Source organism: Myotis daubentonii, chromosome 10 (assembly GCF_963259705.1).
Source record: "Myotis daubentonii chromosome 10, mMyoDau2.1, whole genome shotgun sequence".
Lineage (NCBI taxonomy): Eukaryota > Metazoa > Chordata > Mammalia > Chiroptera > Vespertilionidae > Myotis > Myotis daubentonii.
Window position 1 is genome coordinate 70083762 of NC_081849.1, and position 24204 is coordinate 70107965.

Consider the following 24204-nt stretch of genomic DNA (forward strand, 5'->3'; position numbering starts at 1 on the left):
TAAATAAAAGATACTAAAATTAATTTCACCTTTTAAAACATTTTTAATGCAGCTACCAGAAATTTTTAAATTACATATGTGACTCTCATTATATTTCTATTCGACAGCACTACTATAGGCACTTGGAGATACAAATCTGATATTCATGAAATATATGTGAATTACAATCTTACAGTGGAGTTAAGACCACAGGTATAAATAAATCTGACCATGAAGTCTGTTGAATGAGAAAAAGACTATTGCATCTAAAACACAAATTGACTTATAAAACTCCATTTATCAACAACTTCTCAGAAACATGTTTGCAAGGTCAGAAACATAACCATAACATAAATGATGAGATTCTATGTTCCAATGAAGCCAGACCACAGCTCACATTAAAAATTTTTTTTTACCAGAATATTTTAATTGAGTGTAAGCTTTTTCTTCACCTCTGTAAAATTTGTACATTCAAAGGAGAAAAACCTGTAGAAACCACCAGTGGCTTAAATTTACTACTAGAAATTAAAATCATCCTAGAGACTTAAGGGACAAATTAGCCCATGACAACTGTAAACCGACCTGGTGAAAAGGATCATCTCTATATTCTTTTTTCACACATGGATTAACATGAGGATTTTCCACATCTGTCTCACTGGTACAAGATGATCGGCATTCTGCACAATGTAACAAGTCTTCCCATAATACATCTTCTGTTTCAGACTCTGGCCTTGTGCTCTCAGAATCCTGTCTGGAACTTGAACAGCGAGAGCTGCAACTAGTACCCGATTTAGGGGCATCCTGAAATCAAGATATTCTTTGACATTAATACAATTTATGTACCCTTTCCAATTCAAAGGATTCTATTAGAACCAAATATTGCTACTTTTTGCTAAAACAATAAACACACTGTCAAATAACAGTGAAATAGATAGTAAAACATTAAAAATACATATTAATTTTTAAGGAGTAACAAAATTTCCTCATATCAAAATTTGTTTCACATTTCAGCTCAAGTGTTACTTTGCATGCAAAGATTATGACTTTTTTTTTTACTTCTTTCTCTTTGTTTTTATTCACTCATTGTCTAAAGTTTTACATATGTTTCCTGCCCCCCCCCCCTCCCCCCCCCCCTTGGCCCTCCTCTCCCCCATCCGCCCCCCGCCAATGACTTCTTTCTCTTAAACTTTATACAAAGTTCAGAATTCAGGCAGGCAAAGACTAGTCTACATTCACATGGACTGCATAGTCACCCACTTTAATTGATGGTTTAATGGAGTTTTCTTAGTCTATTTTAGCAACAATAGATTCCATGTATCTATTGTCTTTGTTTCTCAAACAAGTTCAATAAATTGAAAAAATGAACAAATAATCATAGATTATCTCAAGCACATGAATAGCTACAAAGTGTCAATTTATGTGTTTGAGATAATCTATGATATGAAAGTAAAAGCTAAAAGAAAGAAGTTAAATAATTTCTAATAAATTTACTATTTTCCTAGTTTTTAATATACAAAATAAATAGCTTTGAGTAAAATGTTAATTTAAATGAATTCAAAATAACTTTTACTGAATAAAGAATAACAGCCATCCTTATAGCAAAGCATGCTGAAATTTTTAGATTTTATTTTAGCAATCCTGGCACTAAGATTTGTCAATTCTACCTTTAAAATGTTTTATATTTATCTCTTTTCTATGCTATCACCAGATATCATTCATTCTTTGTTTGCTATAAGAGCCTCCTAATTGACCCCTACCTAAAAGCCTCCCTCTTTACAGATTAATTTTCCCAAAGTACAACTGTTCTTTCACTCCTCTGACCAAAATCCTTCTGTGGCTTCCCACTGCTGCTCTCCTGGATAAAGTTCAAATTCCTTCACCTACCACCCTTCTCTTCAAATGGCTATTTTTTGGACCTTGTTTTCCACTTCTCAGTACCACAGCCTTCTTTTCCAGTGACAATGGGCTATTCCTTAACTCCTAAACACACCTTGTTCGTTGCCACTCCAGCCTCTCATTATATTCCTACCTCTCATTATAAATCCTTCTCTCCTTTAAAGCCTACTCAACAAAGTGTCAGGAAATTACCATCTCTACCCCTTTCTAGCTGGCTTACCTTAGAGACTTAAGGGAAAAATTAGCCCATGACAATGGGAAATAAAACTACCTACCTTAAAGAGATAATAAAAATTAAATGAGCACTATCGTTTTTAATACAAACCTGTACAAAGCAGAGGTCCAACAAATGTTAGTTTAAAATCTTCCATTTACAGTGAATACTTTGTCCCTGCAGCGAGTTATTATTATATTCATTTGACAATAAATTTTGTCTTGCTATCTAGCATCTACATTATATGTGTTAATTAAATGTTCATGTATTTCGTATATTCAAATAAAGCAAAACTCTCAAATACACTGTAAGTCTACCAAAGACAAAAATCATCTTTACCACAGGTAACACAATATCTTGAATGAGTTATATTATTGACAATTATCTTGTGTATATTAGAATGGGACACCATGTATATTTAGTGTGTGACAGAGCATTTGTGACAGGATTGTTTGAGAGAAAAGTAAAAAAAAAAAAAAAATTTTAAATTGAATAGAAAAACAAGTAGAAAAATAAAAGAGAAAAAAATTTACAAAAAAAGGGTAAAAATCAGTCTGCGTTTTTGTTTTGTTTTGTTTTTTTTACAAAAAGCACTCCAAAAATATTTCAGATTCACTGTCAAGCAGAATACTTGAAACATAAGTAGTTTTCATCATAACAATTTTCATTAGATAATAAGGACAGAAGTAATAAGCAATCAGTAATTGCCAATTTAAATTTTTTCACAAAGCTAGCTTATTATCTATAACTAATTCTGATGCAGACTTGCTGATCAGATACAGAAATAAGTATCAGATTAAATGGCCAATGTTTAACTGAAACTAATGCATGATTTCAAGAATAAGGAAATATCTATAATTCCTGATATAAGTATTTTGCCAAATACTGATTAATAAATAGGACATTTTACAAATGCATAATGTAAAAATTATTGCCTAGAATTGCTTACATTTCAAACACTATTTTATCTGCAATATTTAAGTGATTAATGGCCACTTTGAATTTCATTACAAATTGCTGATTACAGACTAAAAATAGGAAATTTTAGAACTGAGGAAAAACAGCTCAACTTAATAGCTCATTTAATTTGATTTGCTCTGCTTATTTCAAATCTTTAGATAGCTAAAACAGCATCTAGTCAAATGAAAAGGAGAGGATTACTTATTTAAAAAGAACAAGCATTTATAATATGAGTGCTTTGTGTCAGGCAATTATGCATGATCTTATTTAATCCTAACAATCTGATGGCGCTGTTCTCCTCCCCCCCCCCCCCCCCCCCGCCCATTACACAGGCAGAACCTGAGATTCAGAGAAGTTAAATAATTTTTCCAAAGTCATTTAAATAGTTTGATTGGAAGCCCATAGTTTCTGCATTGTGCTTTCCATCAAATACTATCTTTATTAGATGACAATCTTATCTACAATAGGAAAGAAAAATTGAAAGATAGTTGTAGAGTCAACAAAGCAGGACAGAGAAGAAAATAAGGCAAATGCTTAAACGAAGCTATCAATTAATTCCCCAGGATACCTTCTATGTCCCAGATAATCAAGTAATCCATCATCTTCCCAACAGGTGAATGAAAGAAGCCAACCAGGTATAGTATATCACAGAAAAAGGTAAGAAAGTGGGTTGGGGGTAAAAAGTGGAGGAGTATGGAAAGGGGGCTTAAAGTAAAAGTCTACACACTGAATGACACATCACCACTGCATTCCCAACCCCTTTGGTACCAAACACCATGACAGCCTAATATAGTATTGGCCCTCCAATGGACCAAAGACTGGGTAACTTTTCTTGAAAAACAAAATGCCCGTGAGGAGAATCAAGATGGTGACATAGGTAAACACGGGTACTTGTTGCCTTCCATACATCAAAATTACAACTAAAATTTAGAACAACCATCATTCAGAGCCACCTGAAATCTGGCTGAATGGAAGTCCTACAATTAGAGATGTAAAGAAAGTACACTGAGACTGACTGGTAGGAGGGGCGGAGGCGTAGGAGACATCTACTTGTGGTGTGTTTTTCAATTGAGAGGAATATCTCCACTGTGGAGGCTTCCTGTGAGAAGCAATTGATTCATTTGCCTTGAAGGGAGATAATAAAATGTTCTTAGTTCTTTAGAATAAACACTGAAAATACAGTTGAATGAAACTCTTTTACTATTTAATGAGCTTCAAGAGATGTGATAAATTAGAAAAGGGTTTAGAAAAAAACAAACGTTAATAAAGAAAAATAGAATCAAAGGAGAAAAAAGATTGAATTTAATAGTATGGGCAACTTAATAACTGGTGACAAGAACATAAAGTCACTTAGAATAATAACTTTGCAATAATCAGTTAGTCATAAAGCCATTCAAATTGTGGGAAAGACTAACACAGGAGTTCACAGATTGCCTCTCCAGGATGGGCTTCTTTAAAGGTAAACAACAAACTGAATGTATGAATCTTCAGAGAAAATCCTCAAAATGAGTACAAATGTATGGCTATTTATCATATATGCAACACATAAATCTAAAACTGCTACTCTATAAATCCAGATCATATAACAATCAGATATTGATACTGAGGGCAAATATGTTCTTTTCATAATTATTGTTAATTGTTAATTCAATTGTTAAAATAAGTTATAAATTAGTAACATATAAAAAAAGATATGGCCCTAGCTGGTTTGGCTCAGTGGATAGAGCGTCAGCCTGCAGACTGAAGGGTCCCAGGTTCAATTCTGGTCAAGGGCACATGCTTGGGTTGCGGGCTCAATCCCCAGTAGGGGGCATGCAGGAGGCAGCCGATCAATGATTCTCTCTCATCACTGATGTTTCTCTCTCTCCCTCTCCCTTCCCTTCTGAAATCAATAAAATATATATATATACTTTTAAAAAAGATGTGTATATATATATACATGTAAAGCCAAAGTATATACCTCATTAGGGTAATGTTTCTTATAATGGTGTGACTTTCTATTCCGAAGAATGCTCTCAGAAGTCCTGTCCACATTACGGCGTATTGGGTATCCTGTTTCAGGACCTTCCTCGCTGGAGACTTCATCAGAGACATTTGTTACCGTCCTTTGGGTATCCTAAAATGGGAGTACACAAAGAGGATTATGGTAATTTCTAACTTAACTTGCAGTTTTGAAAGTGCGAAACTTTCAATTATACACACATATGCACATATTGCTTTAAATACCTTCAAAACCCTCAAAGTGATTAGTGCTACTTAATTTTCTGAAAAAATACCTTACATCAGTGACTATAACTGGTATTTTAATGTTAATAGTAATTCCACAGGCATCTGTCAAATTGTTCTATAATGTTTCTGTTCCACAAAAAGATTTGAAATAGCTTACAAAATATAAAATAGGATAAAAGAAGCTGAGATACCTGAGATGAACTAATTATACTATTTTCACAAACTGAAAATGTGATCAATTATAAGACCACCACTGATTAAATAATGGCTTATGAGGCAGAAGGAGGTGACTAGTAGTTGAATGGGTGCATATATCAGACATTATCTACATATAAATTTGTAAGACACATCCAGATTTCAGAAATTCTGAAACTGAGAGACTCAAAACATGAGTTTTATTGACACTTTCATGATTCTTTCATATAGCCTTAGTAGGTAATACATACCAGAAAGTGTGTTTGAAAGTTGAATGATTGAGAACTTATTTGTTCAGTGTTGAAAGTAATGTGAGGTTCACATTATCCGAGAGCCAAATGTGTCAACAATCTAAAATCAAGTAATGTACTATATTTCATTGCAGTCCCAAACTATTTATTATACAGCTACTGGTCCTAAAAATACACATACTGTCAAGTAGTAACACATACTTCATTCAGAATTAGAGAGTCTTCTTTTCTTCTATTTATTTTCCTCAACACAAATGTTCAGGCTTATATTGCTAAATTTAACAGTTAACATCTTTTAATTTGACCATATTATTTTATTATACCAGCTTTTAAAGAATAAATTATTTGACTAAGAAAAATTCAGTGAAATAAAGAGACAGAAGATCTACATTACGCTTTGCTACAATAGCCCAGGGTAGCTTTATTATTTTGGAAAACTAAACAAAAAACTGTTAGTGAATATGTGCTCAATAAGAATTTTTTTATAGCTAACAACAAAACAAATGTGCTGACACCAAAGGTAATAAAGGTAGGAAAAACAAGGTAATATTTTCTTATGGAAAACATGAATGGAAAATCAGGTTTCTAGTTTTGTTTCTAGAATAATTTAATGTCCAATTTAAAAGAAATTCTTATACACATGGAAATGGGGCAAGAAAAGGTAAGGTTTAATAAGCACCAACTATGAAATTATTAAAGTGCTTTAACATTTTGAAAAAATTTGAGTCATTAATCAATTCAAGAAGGCACTAATTATATTGACAATAAAGTTTATTCATATTACTTTATTAGATTTTCAGCTTCATCAGTGTGATTTGTAAAGGTTCAGAGAATAAATTCGGAATAAAAAATATAGTTCAAGAAAAACCACTATGTCTAAGTTACTTCCCATTAGTTAATGTAAAACCACACAAACAAACTATTTTTTAAAAACCACACTTACACCAATGGACATGGACAACAGGGGGATGGGAGCATGAGTGTGCGGGGAGGGGCGGGGGGGAGGTTGGGGGTTAACGGGGGGGATGAGGACACATTTGTAATACCTTAACTAATAAAAACACACACACACACACACACACACACACACACACACACACACAAACAAACAAAAAAAAAAACCCCACACTTACTTTACTGGGAATGTTCCTCATTGTTCCTTTGTTCCAGGTTGTCTCTTCTGATTGAATAGTTTCACATTGAGGTTCATGGCTTTGTACTCCACCTTCACTGCTTTTAACAGTCTTTTTCCCATCAAGGGATACATAGCCATTGTCAGTCTCAGTTGATTTATCAATTGAATTCTTTGTTTTCTTTGATCTAAAAAAAAAAAAAATTAAGAAGCATGTTAAATGGACTTACCTTATTTTGGATGGGTTACTGATAGAGATTATGATCTGTTAATAATAAAATCCGGTAGTTACTTCTCAGAATTTTAATGGCCACCTCATTTTTTACAACAAATAATTTAGAAATATAGTATCCATCATATAAAATAAAAATGTAAATCAATGTCATAGTTCAGCTTATTTTATAGGTTCTGAGATCTTACAAATATAGCAATTCTAAGAGACATGTCTTAGCTTATCAAACAATTCTTGGTCAAAATTACTTGGTCTTTAAGCAAAATCTAGGATAAAAATTTTGCCCATTTTATTATGATTAATAATATGTTTTTAAAGTTTTATTTTTAAGAAATATATCAGTAATTATCAGGCTAAGTTGCAGTTAGTGGTTTAAATTAGTTTTAACATTCTCATTTACCAAAATACTTTACCATTAGTATATATACTTAAATATCTCAGATAAATTTATTTTAATATACAATGGAGACATAGAACCTTTGTTACATAAATATATATGAAAAAAGGAAAAACTTTATATAAGGTTCTAAATAATGGAAGAAGTAGAAATAAAGAACACAAAGAAAACAAAGTAACCTCTTTCACCAACTGAAATACTCTGAAAAAATATCAGTAATCGTGTAGCTACAATTGAGGTTCTTCATTTATAGGAATTAAATTTTTCTCAGTACATAAGATACGACATAGAAAATAATAAACAAGACATTTTTGATTAATAGGCAAATGCTTGAAGAGTCCTCTTCAGAGTCTCTAGCGGGTGAAATAATGGCTATCCAAAGGTAATGTTTAGTAGAAATATAATGTAAGTCCGACATAAAATTAGAATGTGCTCAGTGCAGATTAATCATAGAACATTATTAAAAGTAATTATATTTAATTATATTTAAATAAACCCCCTTGAATTTTCTCCAGAGTATCAATTTTGCAAGAAAGAAACTAGTATATTGCCTTCATGTGGGTCAACAACAAAAGTTTTTTTTAATGTACCAAAAAAGTTATTTTTAACACTATAGTTACTCAATTTTATTAGAACTCCCCTGTTTGAAATGGTAAATTTGGAAATAAGGAATCAGAAGTATAAAAAGGTCTAAATGATTTATTTAAGAGGCAAACATAGCACTAGATTATAGACCTTCTAATTATGAGGCTAATTTAATTCTCCATATTACCTCCAACTACACTCTTTGGGAAACTTCCTGTTAGGATTTCTTGTTAACACACTCATCAAAGCCTAGAAAGTTTCTGTCTTATACAAACAAGTCCCTTTCCTTCCTGATCTTCTCCTGCCAGATTACTAAAAGGGATAGACAGACCATACTTCTCACGTGCTCTACAGAGCTCCAAGGCTTTCTCCCCAACCTCCTTTTTAAAAAATTGCTTTTTAGAGAGAGGAAAGGAGAGGGAGAGGGACAGGGAGAGACAGAAACATCAATGTGTGAGATCCCCAACCGGGAACTGAATCTGCAACCTGAGTATGTGCCCTGACCATGAACTGAATCCACGACCTTTCAGTGTACTGGATGATGTTCCAACCATCTGAGGCACACCAGTCAGGGCACTCTGATGCTTTCTAGTCATTCAGAACACATCTCTACAGAGTTGCCAAGACTCATAAGTCCAGTCTTCTGACCGTTCTCTTTCTACATGATCCTGAGACATGAAAAGGCCAAGGGAATGAACCACAGGACAAAGACCATTTAAGAGTGGCAGAGGGAGGGAGAAAAATGGACTCTAGTGGAGAGGAAAGGGGCAAAAAGAGAAAATAAAAGGTGCAGTGTAAACTTGTGACCTTCCCTGACTGGGGAAGAAAGTGATAGAAACAGTTATCAATTGCTCCCTTTACCTCTCCTTTGAACATGGAGATGTGGAAAAAGACCAAGGGAGGTAAAGTTACTTGATATCTTGAAAATGTGAGAACTCAAAGAGAGAGAAGGAGTTTTCTGAAACGGTATTTATAAAAGTTCATGGAAATGACACTGGGCTGGAAAGGGAGAGGGAAAAGGTGGTAAAGGAAAACTGGAAAGTTGGTAGAACCATTAATCAGACAGGATATGCAAGAGGAGAAATTTAATTGGGAAGAAAGATGGAAATGGTAGACCTACAGTGCCCTCCTAAGATCAGTAGGCAGTTTAAAACATAGGTCTGGAGGCCAGTAGTCAAAGTAGAAAAAATGGTTGAAAATGTGCAGAGTGAACCAGAACTCGAGAGGGCAAAAGTTAAGAGCCCAGTGAAAAAACTTTGAAGGATGATTCCTTCCTTACCAGACAGGGTAAAGACTATATTATTCCTTCCTTACCAGGACAGGGTAAAAACTGTATTATGCCAAGGGAAAGAGTATCAATAGCATCCATGCCATATGACTGACACCTCTCAGCAATCTCCCACTTCCTCCTTTCCTTATCTCTGCATCCTCCTAATCTTCTCTGGGTTATTTCTCTCCCCACTATTTCCTCAAAGTCTGAGTAACACTATCAGAGACATGAACACTAAGTTACTAAACTATGGTAGCTACCTGAGGTTTCTCATGAACTAAATGCAGATAAGTTCCAAACCAAGCTGAAATGACAAAGAAAATAAAAAATGTAAATACTACAAAGGATTAGGAAAAAAAGCCTATGAACAACTCTATTCCAACAAACTGGACAACCTAGATGAAATGGACATATTCTTAGAAAAACACAAGCTTCCAAAACTCAATCAGGAAGAATTTAAAAAAAACTGAATAGGCCGCCGAAACCGGTTTGGCTCAGTGGATAGAGCGTCGGCCTGCAGACTGAAAGGTCCCAGGTTCGATTCCGGTCAAGGGCATGTACCTGGGTTGCGGGCACATCCCCAGTGGGAGATGTGCAGGAGGCAGCTGATCGATGTTTCTCTCTCATCGATGTTTCTAACTCTCTATCTCTCTCCCTTCCTCTCTGTAAAATATCAATAAAAATATATTTAAAAAAAAAAAACTGAATAGGCCAATAACTACCAAAGAAATTGAAGTAGTAATCAAAAATCTTCCAGCAAACAAAAGCCCTGGTCCAGACGACTTCACAGGGGAGTTCTACCAAGCATTCAATGAAGAGCTAAAACCTATCCTCCTCAGACTATTCCAAAAAATTCAAGAGGAAGGCACACTTCCAAGCTCTTTCTATGAAGCCAGCATTACCCTAATCCCAATACCAGATAAAGATACCACAAAGAAAGAGAACTACTGGCCAATATCCTTGATGAACATAGATGCTAAAATCCTCAACAAAATTCTAGCAAATTCGATCCAATACTGTATTAGAAAGATCATACACCATGACCAAGTGGGATTTATTCTGGGGATGCAAGGATGGTACAATATCTGCAAATCAATAAATGTGATACATCACATAAACAAACTGGGACAAAATCACATAATCATATCAATCGATGCAGAAAAAGCATTTGACAAAATCCAACACCCTTTCTTGATAAAAACTCTAAGCAAAATGGGAATAGAGGGATCATACCTCAACATAATAAAAGCCTTATATGACAAACCTGCAGCCAACATCATACTCAATGGGCAAAAACTAAAACCATTTCCCCTAAAAACAGGAACAAGACAGGGATGCCTACTGTCACCTCTCCTGTTTGATATAGTACTGGAAGTGCTAGCCATAGTGATCAGACAAGAAGAAATAAAAGGCATCCAAATTGGAAAAGAAGAAGTAAAACTGTCATTATTCACAGATGACATGATATTGTACATAGAAAACCCCAAAGACTCCATCACAAACTACTAGACTTAATAAATGAATTCAGCAATGTAGCAAGATACAAAATTAACACCCAGAAATCTATCGCTTTTTTATACACCAATAATGAACTCACAGAAAGAGAAACTAAAAAAACAATCCTATTTACCATTGCACCAAAAAAATTAAGATACCTAGGAATAAACTTAACTAACCAGGTAAAAGACCTTTACTCAGAAACCTACAGGACATAGAAAAAATAGATAGAGGAAGACATAAATAAATGGAAGAACATACCATGTTCATGGATTGGTAGAATCAACATCATTAAAATGTCCATAGTATCCAAAGCAATTTATAGATTCAATACAATATCCATTAAAATACTAACAGCATATTTCACAGACCTAGAACAAACTCTCCAAAAATTCATCTGGAATAAAAAAAAAAGACCCCTAATAGCCACAGCAATCCTGAGAAAGAAGAACAAAGTTGGAGGGATCACAATACCAGATATCAAGCTATATTACAAAGCCAGGTTCTCAAAACTGGCTCTTGTGGTACTGGCACAAGAACAGACATAGAAACCAGTGGCACAGAACAGAGAACCCAGAAATAGACCCAAGCCATTATGCTCAATTAATATTTGACAAAGGAGGTAAGAGCGTACACTGGAGTCTCTACAATACATGGTGCTGGGAAATGTGGTCAGATACATGCAAAAAAATGAAGCTAGATCACCAACTTACACCATACACAAAAACAAACTCAAAATGGTTAAAGGACTTAAATATAAGATGAGAAACCATAAATATCTTAGAAGACACATGTCGTAGCAATATCTTTACTGATAAAGCTCCTAGGGCAATGGAAACTAAGGAGAAAATAAACAAATGGGACTTCATCAAAATAAAAAGCTTATACACAGCAAAAGAAACAAACCAGCCGAAACCGGTTTGGCTCAGTGGATAGAGCGTCGGCCTGTGGACTGAGAGGTCCCGGGTTCGATTCCGGTCAAGGGCATGTACCTGGGTTGCGGGCACATCCCCAGTAGGAGGTGTGCAGGAGGCGGCTGATCGATGTTTCTCTCTCATCGATGTTTCTAACTCTCTATCTCTCTCCCTTCCTCTCTGTAAAAAATCAATAAAATATATTAAAAAAAAAAAAAAGAAAGAAAGAAACCATCAACAAAACAACAAGAAAGCCCACTGCATGGGAGAACATATTTGCCAATGCTATTTCAGATAAGGGTTTAATCTCCAGGGAACTCATACAACTTAATAAAAGGAAGATAAACAATCCAATCAAAAAATGGCAAAGGACTTAAATAGACACTTTTCGAAAAAGGACATACAGAAAGCCGAGAGACATATGAAAACATGCTCGATGTCACTAATCATCAAAGAGATGCAAATCAAAACAACAATGAGGTATCATCTCACACCTGTCAAAATGGCTATCATCAACAAATCAACAAATGAAAAGTGCTGGTGAGGATGCGGAGAAAAAGGAACCCTCGTGCACTGCTGGTGGGAATGCAGACTGGTGCAGTCACTGTGGAGAACAGTATGGAGTTTACTCAAAAAACTAAAAATGGAACTCCCATTTGACCCAGTGATCCCACTGCTAGGAATATATCCCAAGAAACTAGAAACACCAATCAGAAAGGATATATGCACCCCTATGTTCATAGCGGCACAATTTATCATAGCTAAGATTTGGAAACAGCCTAAGTGCTCATCAGATGAGTGGATTAAAAACCTGTGGTACATCTACACAATGGAATACTATGCTGTGGTAAAAAAGAAGGAATTCTTACCATTTGCAACAGCATGGATGGAACTGGAGAACATTATGGTAAGTGAAATAAGCCAGTCAGAGAAAAATAAATATCACATGATCTCACTCATTTATAGAACACAATGAACAACATAAACTGATGAACAAAAACAGATCCAGAGACAGAGACAAATTGATCAGACCATCAAACCTCAGAGGGGAGGTAGGGGAAAGTGGGGGTAAGGGGGAGAGGTCAGCCAAAGGACTTGTATGCATGCATATAAGCCTAGCCAATGGACAGAGACACCAGGGGGGTGAGGGCATGAGTGGGGGGTGGGGGGACAATGGGGTGATAAGGACACATATGTAATACCTTAATCAATAAAGAAAAAAATAAAATTACCCCCCAAAAAGCATAATTTCTTTTCACTGTCTGCTTGTAATAATATTGTGAATCTTAGACATGAAAGAAAACTTAGGATCTATCTGAATTCTGAAACAGGCATTATACTGAAGAGATTTATAACCTAGATGTAATTCTTTCTGTTCAGTATTTTGAGTAGAAATTATAATTATGCTAATTTAACACTATAGTACAGTGAAATTATAGTACTAAACCCTTAGAAAAAATGGTTGATTTCTACATCTTTTAAAATTGATACTTTCTTTAGCATTGTTTTCTTAGGTTCATAGAGTTCTTTTATAATAATTCCTAATTTTTTTATGAGAAATACTATGTATGTTTTGCTTTAAAAAGAATTGTTTTATCTTGAGAAGAAATGTACTCAGAGATGATAAGTAGGGCCTTTCCATCTTATAAATACAGGATGTAAGAATTGCAGATTTCATCCTAACATCTAGAAAACCAACAAGATGCCATACACAAAGTTTAAATCCTTGTGTGGTTATGCATTTATTTTCCCATCCATTATGTTAATTCAGACACCTTAATGGAAGTATCCAGTTTTTCAATTTTTTATCACCAGAAACAATTTTAAGTCCCAAGCTGATATTTCAGTTTAAAGCCTTTCTTATTAAAGACTGAAAGAACAAAACATCAAGATTTGAAAACTCAAGATTAGAACTTCTGAAATTAACATTTTTCTTAAGATCTTCTTGTACTTAATATTTAAAACAGTCTTATTCATAAGCTGGCAAACGAGTCCCAGAATGAGTTAGTTAAAAAACAGTGCATCTTTAAAAACATGTAGATTATAGTTGCCATGATTACAGAGAATAAACCCAAAGGGATTTAGTCATTATTTTACCAACTGGCAGTCAAGGTTATGCTACAATCCCAAAGGAAGGAAACTGAAGTCTGAATCTAATTTGAGAAACACAGAATTCCAAAGGCACCAACCTACTACATTAGGGGGATTCTGAATACTAAGTTATAAAATATCAGTTCTGGACAACCAAAACAACTAAATGATTCCCCAAAAGGAAAACATATCCATATGCTTTTTTATAATTGCTTATTAAAAGTTATTGAGAAATGTTTAAGAAACTGGCTTTGCAGTGATAAAACCATTACATCCTACTGTTAGAAAAGAGAGCTATTTATTTAAAAATAAATAAATAAAAACAGACTAAGAGAGATACAGATAGAATCCAATGTAAGTTAAAAACCAAACCGAACCTGTATCTTCTCTGTAGGAAGCAACTTTACGCAATGTTATTGCAAACTATTAAAATTTTGGAGAACTTTCCCCAAAATTACAATCAATGAAAATATGCCCAGGATATAATTCCTTTAGTATGTAATGCATGATAAACTTTATCATAAGAGCACAATCACATATTGATGAAACAGTATTAGTAGAGGAGTTAACAAAAGTGACCAAATTAGTTATTTGTAGTATCTCTTTTCTTGATTTATTTAGCAACTTTTATCAGTTATACTATTTTGATCATAGCTTTCAAATTTATTATGTGTATATGTGCACTAGTACTATAACCCTTAAGTGTTTTGAATTAATTATTCAAAATAATTATACAACATTGAATTAGTTTTAATTTACTTTTGAAATTTGCTATAATCACATTTCCTTATTTGGTAAACATTCATTGTGGTACAAACTATACAAAAACCCAATACACAAAAATAGAATTTCATCCTATAGTATATAACTTATTCTTTCAAATACAAATGCCTACATGGTTTTTTTTTGTTTGTTTTTTTTAAAATATATTTTATTGATTTTTTACAGAGAGGAAGGAAGAGAGATAGAGAGCTAGAAACATCAATGAGAGAGAAACATCGATCAGCTGCCTCCTGCACATCTCCCACTGGGGATATGCCCGCAACCCAGGCACATGCCCCCGACCGGAATCGAACCGGGGACCCTTCAGTCCGCAGGCCGACGCTCCATCCACTGAGCCAAACCGGTTTCGGCGCCTACATGTTTTATATCAGACAATTTTAGATAACCGAGGCAGGGATTAAATTTAAAATATCATGCAATTCTCATGACATACCAGTAAAGCCAATTTGACCTATAGTACTAATAAAAAGAACCAATTTAATAGAAGTAGGACCTGAGAAATCACAAAAGAAATTAAAATTTAGAAACCCAACTAAATATACTTTATGGTGTATAATCATTTAGAAATATTTACATATATCCCAAAACAAACTTTATGGTCTCCATTTTTCATTATCTATAGCATTATAATTGATCAAAACAAAATCTGTAATAGGTCTGTCATATGTAAAGTCATTAATATTCATTACCTGAGACTGAAGTGCCAGAAAAGGGACAGTGCTCTATGCCATATAAAATCTTGAATAAATACAAACCCTGATAAAAAGAAAGCAGCATGCCAAAGATCTCTGAAGACAGCGCCAACGCTGTATGAGGTGCTTGTACAGTGGCTCTGAACTGTTCCCTCCTGTGAATTATCTGTGGTACTAGAACCATCTCCTTCTCTGTGTACTTCCAAATGGGCTGCTTTTCTTAATTTCCTTCATTAGAAGAGATTAAGAACGGAAAGTAACTTTAAAATTTTAACAACCATTTTCTCGCTAGTATGTTCAAAATGTTTGTAAACACAAACACAAGAATTTTAATGCACAATAAAATTCAAATTTACTTGATGAAAGTTAACCCAAACATAAAGTACATGTTTAAGACCAATTTCTATAAATGGTAAGGTACTGTTCTTTGCTTAGACTGCCAGTCAGTGAATATTAGGTTGTAAGGTCACATTAGATAGGTATTTACAAAAATATTTCTTCCCATTTGAATGCCACTTATTTGCAGGTGAGGAAGAAAATTTGAATAAAAGAACTATAATCTAACTGACTAGCAGTGCTATTATCTATTTATCTTTTCAAAATGAAAAGGGCTTAAATTTTAACACCTCCAATCTGCATATATCATAATCTCTTAGCAACAATATTCAAAAGAGGAATTGTTCCAAAAGACCCTTCAAACAGAACTCCATTGCACAAAGTGGCCAGTGAGACTTGCTATGTTTACTTAACCTAGGGGCAATATTAAATAGTTTCAAATAGCACATATTCATTCATTCATTCATTATCCTCACCGAGGACATGTTTATTGATTTATTATTTTATTTTTTAGAGAAAGAGAGAGACATCAATTGGTTGCCTCCGGCACATGCCCTGACCAGGAATTGCAAACTTTATTACATAGGATGAAGCTCTAACCAACTGAGCTGCCCAGCCAGGGCTCAAATAGCATTTAATAAATAAAATTTAGCTGAAGTTTTTTCTTGGTTCTTGTTTTTGGCAAAGCCTCTTATAAGTACAAACTTTTTTTAAACAGGGGGAGTTATTAGCAACTCCAACTAACATATATTCCCTACATTGTTATTAGGTGCCTAGAAATTAGCGTTAAGAAAGAAAATAAAAACAAAGCAGGTGTGTGGTCTCAAAATGACCTTGAAGCAAATACAGAAAACAAAATTGTATTTGGTAGCTGATTCTGAAGCTCACTGCTTTATTTGAAAGAGTAACTTTACAAGACAGCATTTTATTGAAGCCAAGAATAATTATAGATTCAAATTATAGAAATCTACAAAAAAGATAATTTTTAAATAGGCAGTACCTTCTTCTTTTCCCCCCTGTACTCAGAGGCGGCTTGGGTGTTCTTGTGGAAACAATCTGGCAGTGCACAGTTCCCAGGAGCAGCATCAGCCATATCGGCCCAATCACTTCTGTCAGAGGTATGTTATGTGGACTGGAAGCGGAACAGAACAATACTATTGCGGCAACTACAAAAAGAGAAAGAAAACACGTTATAGATCTGATAGTCACTCTTTAAAATCTTTAAAAATTGTTTTAACATTGCTTCTTGCCAGATTATTTTTCTAAATTTAAATAAGTTGAAATGTTTCTCCAGACAAGCTCTTTCAGACTGACTAACCAAGCTTGCTGTTCAGTAATAAACTCTTGGAACAAGATAACACCCAACATGGTCTTTAAAATACACACTTTAAAACTACAGTGAAAACTAGATGCATATGAATCTCATGCCACTCCTGTTAAAATCCCAGAGAGGCAATAGAGCCATACTAACCTCAAGTGCACTTATTTCTTTGTTTAATAAACACAGAAGTCTATGATAAGGCATAAAGAGCTTCTTTTCAATAGAGGTCTATCTACTCAAAATTAGTAACATATATTTACTTGGACATATTTTTCAGGGAAACCACTGAACACCCATTATTGCTAATCATTTCCACATGAAGAAGAAATCTTGTTTTTGTTTGCTCAGCATCCCTTAAGCCTTCTAGACATAAACTCTTTACCTTTTGAGAATTTGCTTCCTTTATCTGTCAATCGAATGGTCTTATTTCTTCTACCTCAGGGATAGACCTGTAATCTAGGCTTTGTCACAATCTTAACTTTGGGCACAGTAATTAATAAAAAGATGGGCATGTGATTTAAGCAGGGCCAATCAGAATCTTTTACAGGGAGTAACAGAGGTGCTTGAAGGCCTTTCTCCTAGATAAAACCCTAAGGACTATGAAAGTAAGAAATTGCCAGGGGCACCTCAGCCATCACTCAAAAAAAGCCTTCCTAAGAATGAGACCAGTTTAAGACAAGTTTTGGGGACTGCATAAAAAGTGAAGACATCATCTAAGCCTCTAGATCCAGTAATACTTGAGTCAAGAGCCTAGGAATACCTAACTCTTTTTAGGGACAATTGGAGAATTTGAGTATTAGATTTCTCTTCATTTTGTTAGGTGTAATAATTATAATGTAATTGTGTAATATTTAGAAAAGATTCATACTAATGCATTCAGGGGTAAAATTCCATGATGTACATAATTTACTTTGATAAAATAGATTAAGTAAATATGCCAAAATGTTAATTATTTAATCAAAGAGATGGACATATGGGTGTTTAAAGTGACTATGTATCTTATCATCTAAATCAGGACTCTTTTGAGAGTGAGATGAGAGCTGTTAATAAAAGTGTAAGGAGGAGAACCAAGATGGCGGCGATATAGGCAGACGTGTCCCAGGTCGTGTCCCGGAGCAAATGGAAGCTGAAGCTAGTAACACTCACACCGAATTGGCGAAATTGCTCAGCTGGTGAGAGGGTTTGCAGCCGGGAAGAGCAGAACTCCCCTGGTAAGGTAAAAAAAAACCAGGGATTTGGGCAGGAAAGTTTGCCAGACCTCTGAGCCCAGAGAGTCGGAGGGAGACCGCGTGGCAGACAGCCGCGTGCCCTGGGACAGGCACAGCCCCTGACGGGGGAAAGGAGAACCGCGGGATTCCTGGCGCCGCCAGGGAAATTGAGAGCTGGGTTCTGTGATCACGGAGGACTGAGCCTAAAGGGGGCAGCCTGAAGAGCTGACCTGACCATGCAGTCCCGGTAAGAGAAGAAGCTTACAGAAACCAAGCCTTCCCCGTTTCCGCGGCCGGCATTTGTTTGTTTGTTTACACTGAATCCTGTTCATGGGACATTTCGGATACAGACACTCACCTGTGCTGAAGAGAGGGAGAGTGTGCTGAGGAGTGGAATCTGGGGAGAGACTGGGGAAAGAGGGGGAGCCGGGAGAGGTGGTAGTGAATTGAGTGCTGAGACACCCCTGAGGCCAGGACTGGGGCAGCCACCCGCTCCTGAGGGTGAGTCTCCTCCCCCCAGCCCCCAGGCAAGGAGCACAGCCACACCCAGATTCCACCCTGAACGAGATCAAGGATTAAGATAACCTGATCAGTCCCTGGGAGTTAACAGGGTCTGGCCTATAGGGGGATTTTCAATCCCAGCAACAACATAGCGCCGGTACCTAACTACTACGAAGTCAGCTCTGGGCAGTGAACTTCCACTCGACAGAGAGGCCCTATAGCCTCAGAGGCCAACCCCAGAACACTGCCACCCAGAGGCTGACCCACAAACTGACTCTTTGCTAAACACAAAATAAGGCAGTCTGGGAAATAAATGCGGCATGCTTTAAAATAAGGACTGTGGTTTACAACACAGAGGAACAGTATATCGCAGGGAATCTCAACACTCTCCTCAATACCTGGAAGGTCTAAGACGAGCCACACTGAAGAATAGAAGAAACGAAGGACATTCACTACTACAATTTTTTTTCTTTTTTCACTTTTTAACTAAGAAACCAATTTTTTTTTATTTTTTTTTTCTGTTCTTTTTTTTTTTTTCTTCTTTTTCCATCACCTGATTTTACCCTTTTAATTACTACCTTCTTATTTTTAACCAGTATTATTACTGCTACCATTTTACCATTTTTTAAAGGGCCATTTTATTTTTTCTTTATTTTATTTTGGGATTAGTGTTCACCATTCTATTTTCATCGTCATATTATTGGTTGTTTCTAGTTTGTATTCACATCCAGGGAGCTGTTGCTGGAATTTGTTGGGATTAATGGCTGTTCTATAGGAGTATTCTCCTCATATAAAAAGTCTCTTCCCCTCTTCCACTTCATTCTCTCTTTTCGCTCTTTTTCTTTTCTTTTCTTTTCTCGCTTTTATTTTCCCCCTTCCTTTTTCCCAATTTCATTTTTGCACTCCCTTTTTTTGGTCCCTACTTTTCTTTTCCTTTCTCTCTTTTATCTTTTTCTCTTCCTTCTTCCTTATCCCCTAATTCTCTTAATTCAGGTGGTCACCTTTATTTGGAGTTATTAATATCGTGAATATATTTGTGTATAGTGCCTGGTACGTGGTGCCTTGTTGTGTTGTATTTTGTGCCTTTAAATCAACGCAGCAGATCCAAGCAACAGCAACCTCCTGAGCACCACATCCTCTGCTGAGGAACAGCAGCTGTACGTGAAACCTCGCCCCACCAGCCAGAAGAGCCACCACAGCTGTGAACAGCACCCACCAGAGGAGCTGCTGACAACTGAAGAGCAGCTGCTACCGCAACCGCCCGAAGAGCAACCACAGACCAAGGAGTCACTGCCACCAAGGGAGCAACCACTGAACAACTCAACGTCTAGATATGTCATTGAGATCAAACATGGGTAGACAAAGAAACCCCCAAAGGAAAGAGAAGGAGGACTCTCCAGAAAAGCAGCTAAGTAATACAGAGGCATGCAACATGACAGATAAAGAATTCAGAATAAGGATCCTAGAGTGCATAAACCGGATGGAGGAAAAAATCGACAACCTCTTCAAGAAGCAAGAAGAAACAGATGAAAAAATCGATAACATATGGAAGAAGCTAGAAGAAACAGATGAAAAAATCGATAACATATGGAAGAAGCTAGAAGAAACAGATGAAAAAATCAACAACCTAAGTAAGACCCAAGAGGAAATGAAGAGTGATATAGCTGCAATGAAAAACTCCATTGAAAGTATCAACAGTAGACTAGGAGAAGCAGAGGACCGAATAAGTGAATTAGAAGACAAGGAAGCAAAACACACCCAAAATGTACTGCAATTGGAGAAAAAAATTAAAAGACAGGAGGAGAGCCTAAGGGAGCTTTGGGACAACTTGAAACGAAACAACATACGAATAATAGGAGTACCAGAACAACAGAAGGATGAACAAGGATTAGAAAACCTACTCGAAGAAATAATATCAGAAAACTTTCCTGAGATGGGGAAGAAAAAAGTCACACAAGCCCAGAGAGTCCCAAACAAGGTGAACCCGAAAAGACCCACACCAAGACACATCATAATCACCATGGCAAATGTTCAGGACAAAGAGAGAATCTTACAGGCTGCAAGAGAGAGACGGAAAGTTACATACAAGGGATCTCCCATTAGATTGTCAAATGACTTCTCAACAGAAACACATCAGGCAAGAAAAGAATGGACTGAAATTTACAAAGTTATGCAAAGCAAAGGACTGAATCCAAGAATACTCTATCCAGCAAGGCTATCATTCAAACTTGAAGGGGAAATAAGAAGCTTCACAGACAAAAAAAGGCTAAGGGAGTTTGTCACCACCAAGCCAGCATTGCAAGGAATGCTAAAGGGACTGATATAAAAATAAGAAATAAAAAGCTCAGAAAGAAAACAGCCACACAAAAAAAGAAATGGCTACAAACAAGTACCTTTCAATAATAACTTTAAACGTAAACGGACTAAATGCTCCAACCAAAAGACATCGAGTGGCTGAATGGATAAAAAAACATGACCCATACATCTGCTGTCTACAAGAAACCCACCTCATTAGAAGGGACTCACACAGACTGAAAGTGAAAGGATGGAAAAATATCTTTCAGGCAAATGGAAAGGAAAAGAAAGCTGGGGTAGCAATACTTATATCGGACAAAATAGACCTCAAAGTGAAGGCCTTAACAAGAGATAAGGAAGGCCACTTCATAATACTAAAGGGATCAATACAACAAGAAGATATAACCCTGGTAAACATATATGCACCCAATGTAGGAGCACCCAAATTCATAAAAAAACTCCTGGAAAATATCAAAGGAGAGATCGACAACAATACAATCATAGTAGGGGACTTTAATACACCATTGACAGCACTGGATAAGTCCTATAGACAAACAACCAGCAAAGATATAGCAATCCTAAATGATTCACTAGATCAGATGGACTTAATAGACATCTTCAGAACACTTCACCCCAAAGCCAGAGAATATACGTTCTTCTCAGGTGCTCATGGGACATATTCAAAAATAGACCACATACTGGGTCACAAGCAAAGTATCCCCAAATTCAAGAAGATTGAAATCATAAAAAGCGTCTTCGCAGACCACGATGGCATAATATTAGAAATAAACTACAATAAAAACAACCCAAAATACTCAAACACCTGGAAGCTGAATAGCATGCTATTAAATATTGATTGGGTTACCAATGAGATCAAAGAAGAAATTAAAAACATCCTGGAAACTAATGACAATGAAAACACAACAATCCAAAACCTATGGGACACATTGAAAGCAGTCCTGAGAGGGAAGTTTATAGCTCTACAGGCCTATCTCAAAAAACAAGAAAAAATGGTAGTAAATCATCTAACTCTACAACTCAAAGAATTAGAAAGAGAGCAACAAGAAAACCCCAGAGTGAGCAGAAGGAAGGAGATAATAAAGATTAGAGCAGAAATAAATGACATAGAGACCAAAAAAACAATACAGAAAATCAATGAAACCAAGAGCTGGTTCTTTGAAAGGATAAACAAGATTGATAAACCTCTAGCCAGACTCACCAAGAAGCAGAGAGAGAGGACCCAAATAAATAAAATCAGAAACGATAGAGGCGAAATAACAACAGACCCCACAGAAATACAAATGATTGTTAAAAAATACTATGGACAGCTTTACTCCAACAAATTAGATAACCTGGAGGAAATGGACAAATTCCTAGAAAAATACAGCATTCCAAAACTCAATCAGGAAGAATCTAAAAATCTCAACAGGCCAATAACTATGGAAGAAATTGAAGCAGTCATCAAAAAGCTTCCATCAAACAAAAGCCCAGGACCAGATGGCTTCACAGGGGAGTTTTACCAAACATTCAAGGAAGAACTAAAACCTATCCTCCTCAGACTACTACAAAAAATTCAAGAGGAAGGAACACTTCCAAGCTCATTCTATGAAGCCAGCATCACCCTAATACCAAAACCAGGTAAAGACAACACAATGAAAGAGAATTACAGGCCAATATCCCTCATGAACATAGATGCCAAAATCCTCAACAAAATCTTAGCAAATCGGATCCAGCAGTACATCAGAAAGATCATACACCATGACCAAGTAGGATTTATCCCAGGGATGCAAGGATGGTACAATATCCGCAAATCAATAAACGTGATACATCACATAAACAAATTGAAAGAAAAAAACCACATGGTCATATCAATTGATGCAGAAAAAGCATTTGACAAAATTCAACACCCATTTTTGATAAAAACTCTCAGCAAGGTGGGAGTAGAAGGATCATACCTCAACATAATAAAAGCCATATATGACAGGCCCACAGCCAACATCATACTCAATGGACAAAAACTAACACCATTTCCCCTAAGAACAGGAACAAGACAGGGATGCCCCCTCTCACCACTCCTGTTCAACATAGTACTGGAAGTGTTAGCCATTGCAATTCGGCAAGAAGAAGAAATAAAAGGCATCCAAATTGGAAAAGAGGAAGTAAAACTGTCCTTATTTGCAGACGACATGATATTATACATACAAAACCCTAGAGATTCCATCAAAAAGCTACTAGACTTAATACATGAATTTGGCAATGTAGCAGGATACAAAATTAACCCCAAGAAATCTGAGGCATTTCTATATACCAATAGTGAACTTTCAGAAAGAGAGATTATAAAAACAATCCCGTTTACCATTGCACCAAAAAAATTAAGCTACCTAGGAATAAACTTAACTAAAGAGGTAAAAGACCTCTACTCAGAAAACTACAGGACGTTGAAAAAAGACATAGAGGAAGACATAAACAGATGGAAGAACATACCGTGTTCATGGATTGGTAGAATCAACATCATTAAAATGTCCATACTACCCAAAGCAATCTATAAATTCAACGCACTTCCCATTAAAATACCAACAGCATACTTCAGAGATCTAGAACGAACTTTCCAAAAATTCATCTGGAATAAAAGAAGACCCCGAATAGCTGCAGCAATCCTGAAAAAGAACAAAGTAGGTGGGATCTCAATACCAGATATCAAGTTGTATTACAAAGCCACTGTTCTCAAAACTGCCTGGTACTGGCACAAGAATAGGCATATAGATCAATGGAATAGAATAGAGAGCCCAGAAATCGGCCCGAACCAATATGCTCAATTAATATTTGACAAAGGAGGCAAGAACATACAATGGAGCCAAGATAGTCTCTTCAATAAATGGTGTTGGGAAAATTGGACAGATATATGCAAGAAAATGAAACTAGACCACCAACTTACACCATACACAAAAATAAACTCAAAATGGATAAAGGACTTAAATGTACGACAGGATACCATAAAAATTCTAGAAGAATCCAAAGGCAAGAAAATCTCAGACATATGCCGAAGCAATTTCTTCACTGATACAGCTCCTAGGGCACTTGAAACTAAAGAAAAAATGAACAAATGGGACTACATCAAAATAAAAAGCTTCTGCACAGCAAAAGAAACCATCAACAAAACAACGAGAAAACCCACTGTGTGGGAAAACATATTTGCCAATGACATATCTGATAAGGGCCTAATCTC

At 35.9% G+C, this 24204-nt stretch overlaps 1 protein-coding gene across 6 annotated transcripts in view; it reads right to left on the reverse strand.

Moving 5' to 3' along the window:
* Positions 1–24204, reverse strand: part of PHTF2 (putative homeodomain transcription factor 2) — a 111855-nt gene that overhangs the window by 26019 nt on the left and 61632 nt on the right. For 4 of the 6 annotated variants that reach the window (XM_059712745.1, XM_059712742.1, XM_059712747.1 and 1 more), the window contains 5 exons: positions 16654–16819; positions 15381–15545; positions 6858–7044; positions 5010–5165; positions 562–780 (listed from right to left, as the gene is read on the reverse strand). In XM_059712745.1, the coding sequence (XP_059568728.1) occupies positions 562–780; positions 5010–5165; positions 6858–7044; positions 15381–15545; positions 16654–16819 (893 nt within the window). The remainder of the gene's footprint in view (positions 1–561; positions 781–5009; positions 5166–6857; positions 7045–15380; positions 15546–16653; positions 16820–24204) is intronic. The other 2 variants (XM_059712743.1, XM_059712744.1) reach the window with 2 other exon arrangements.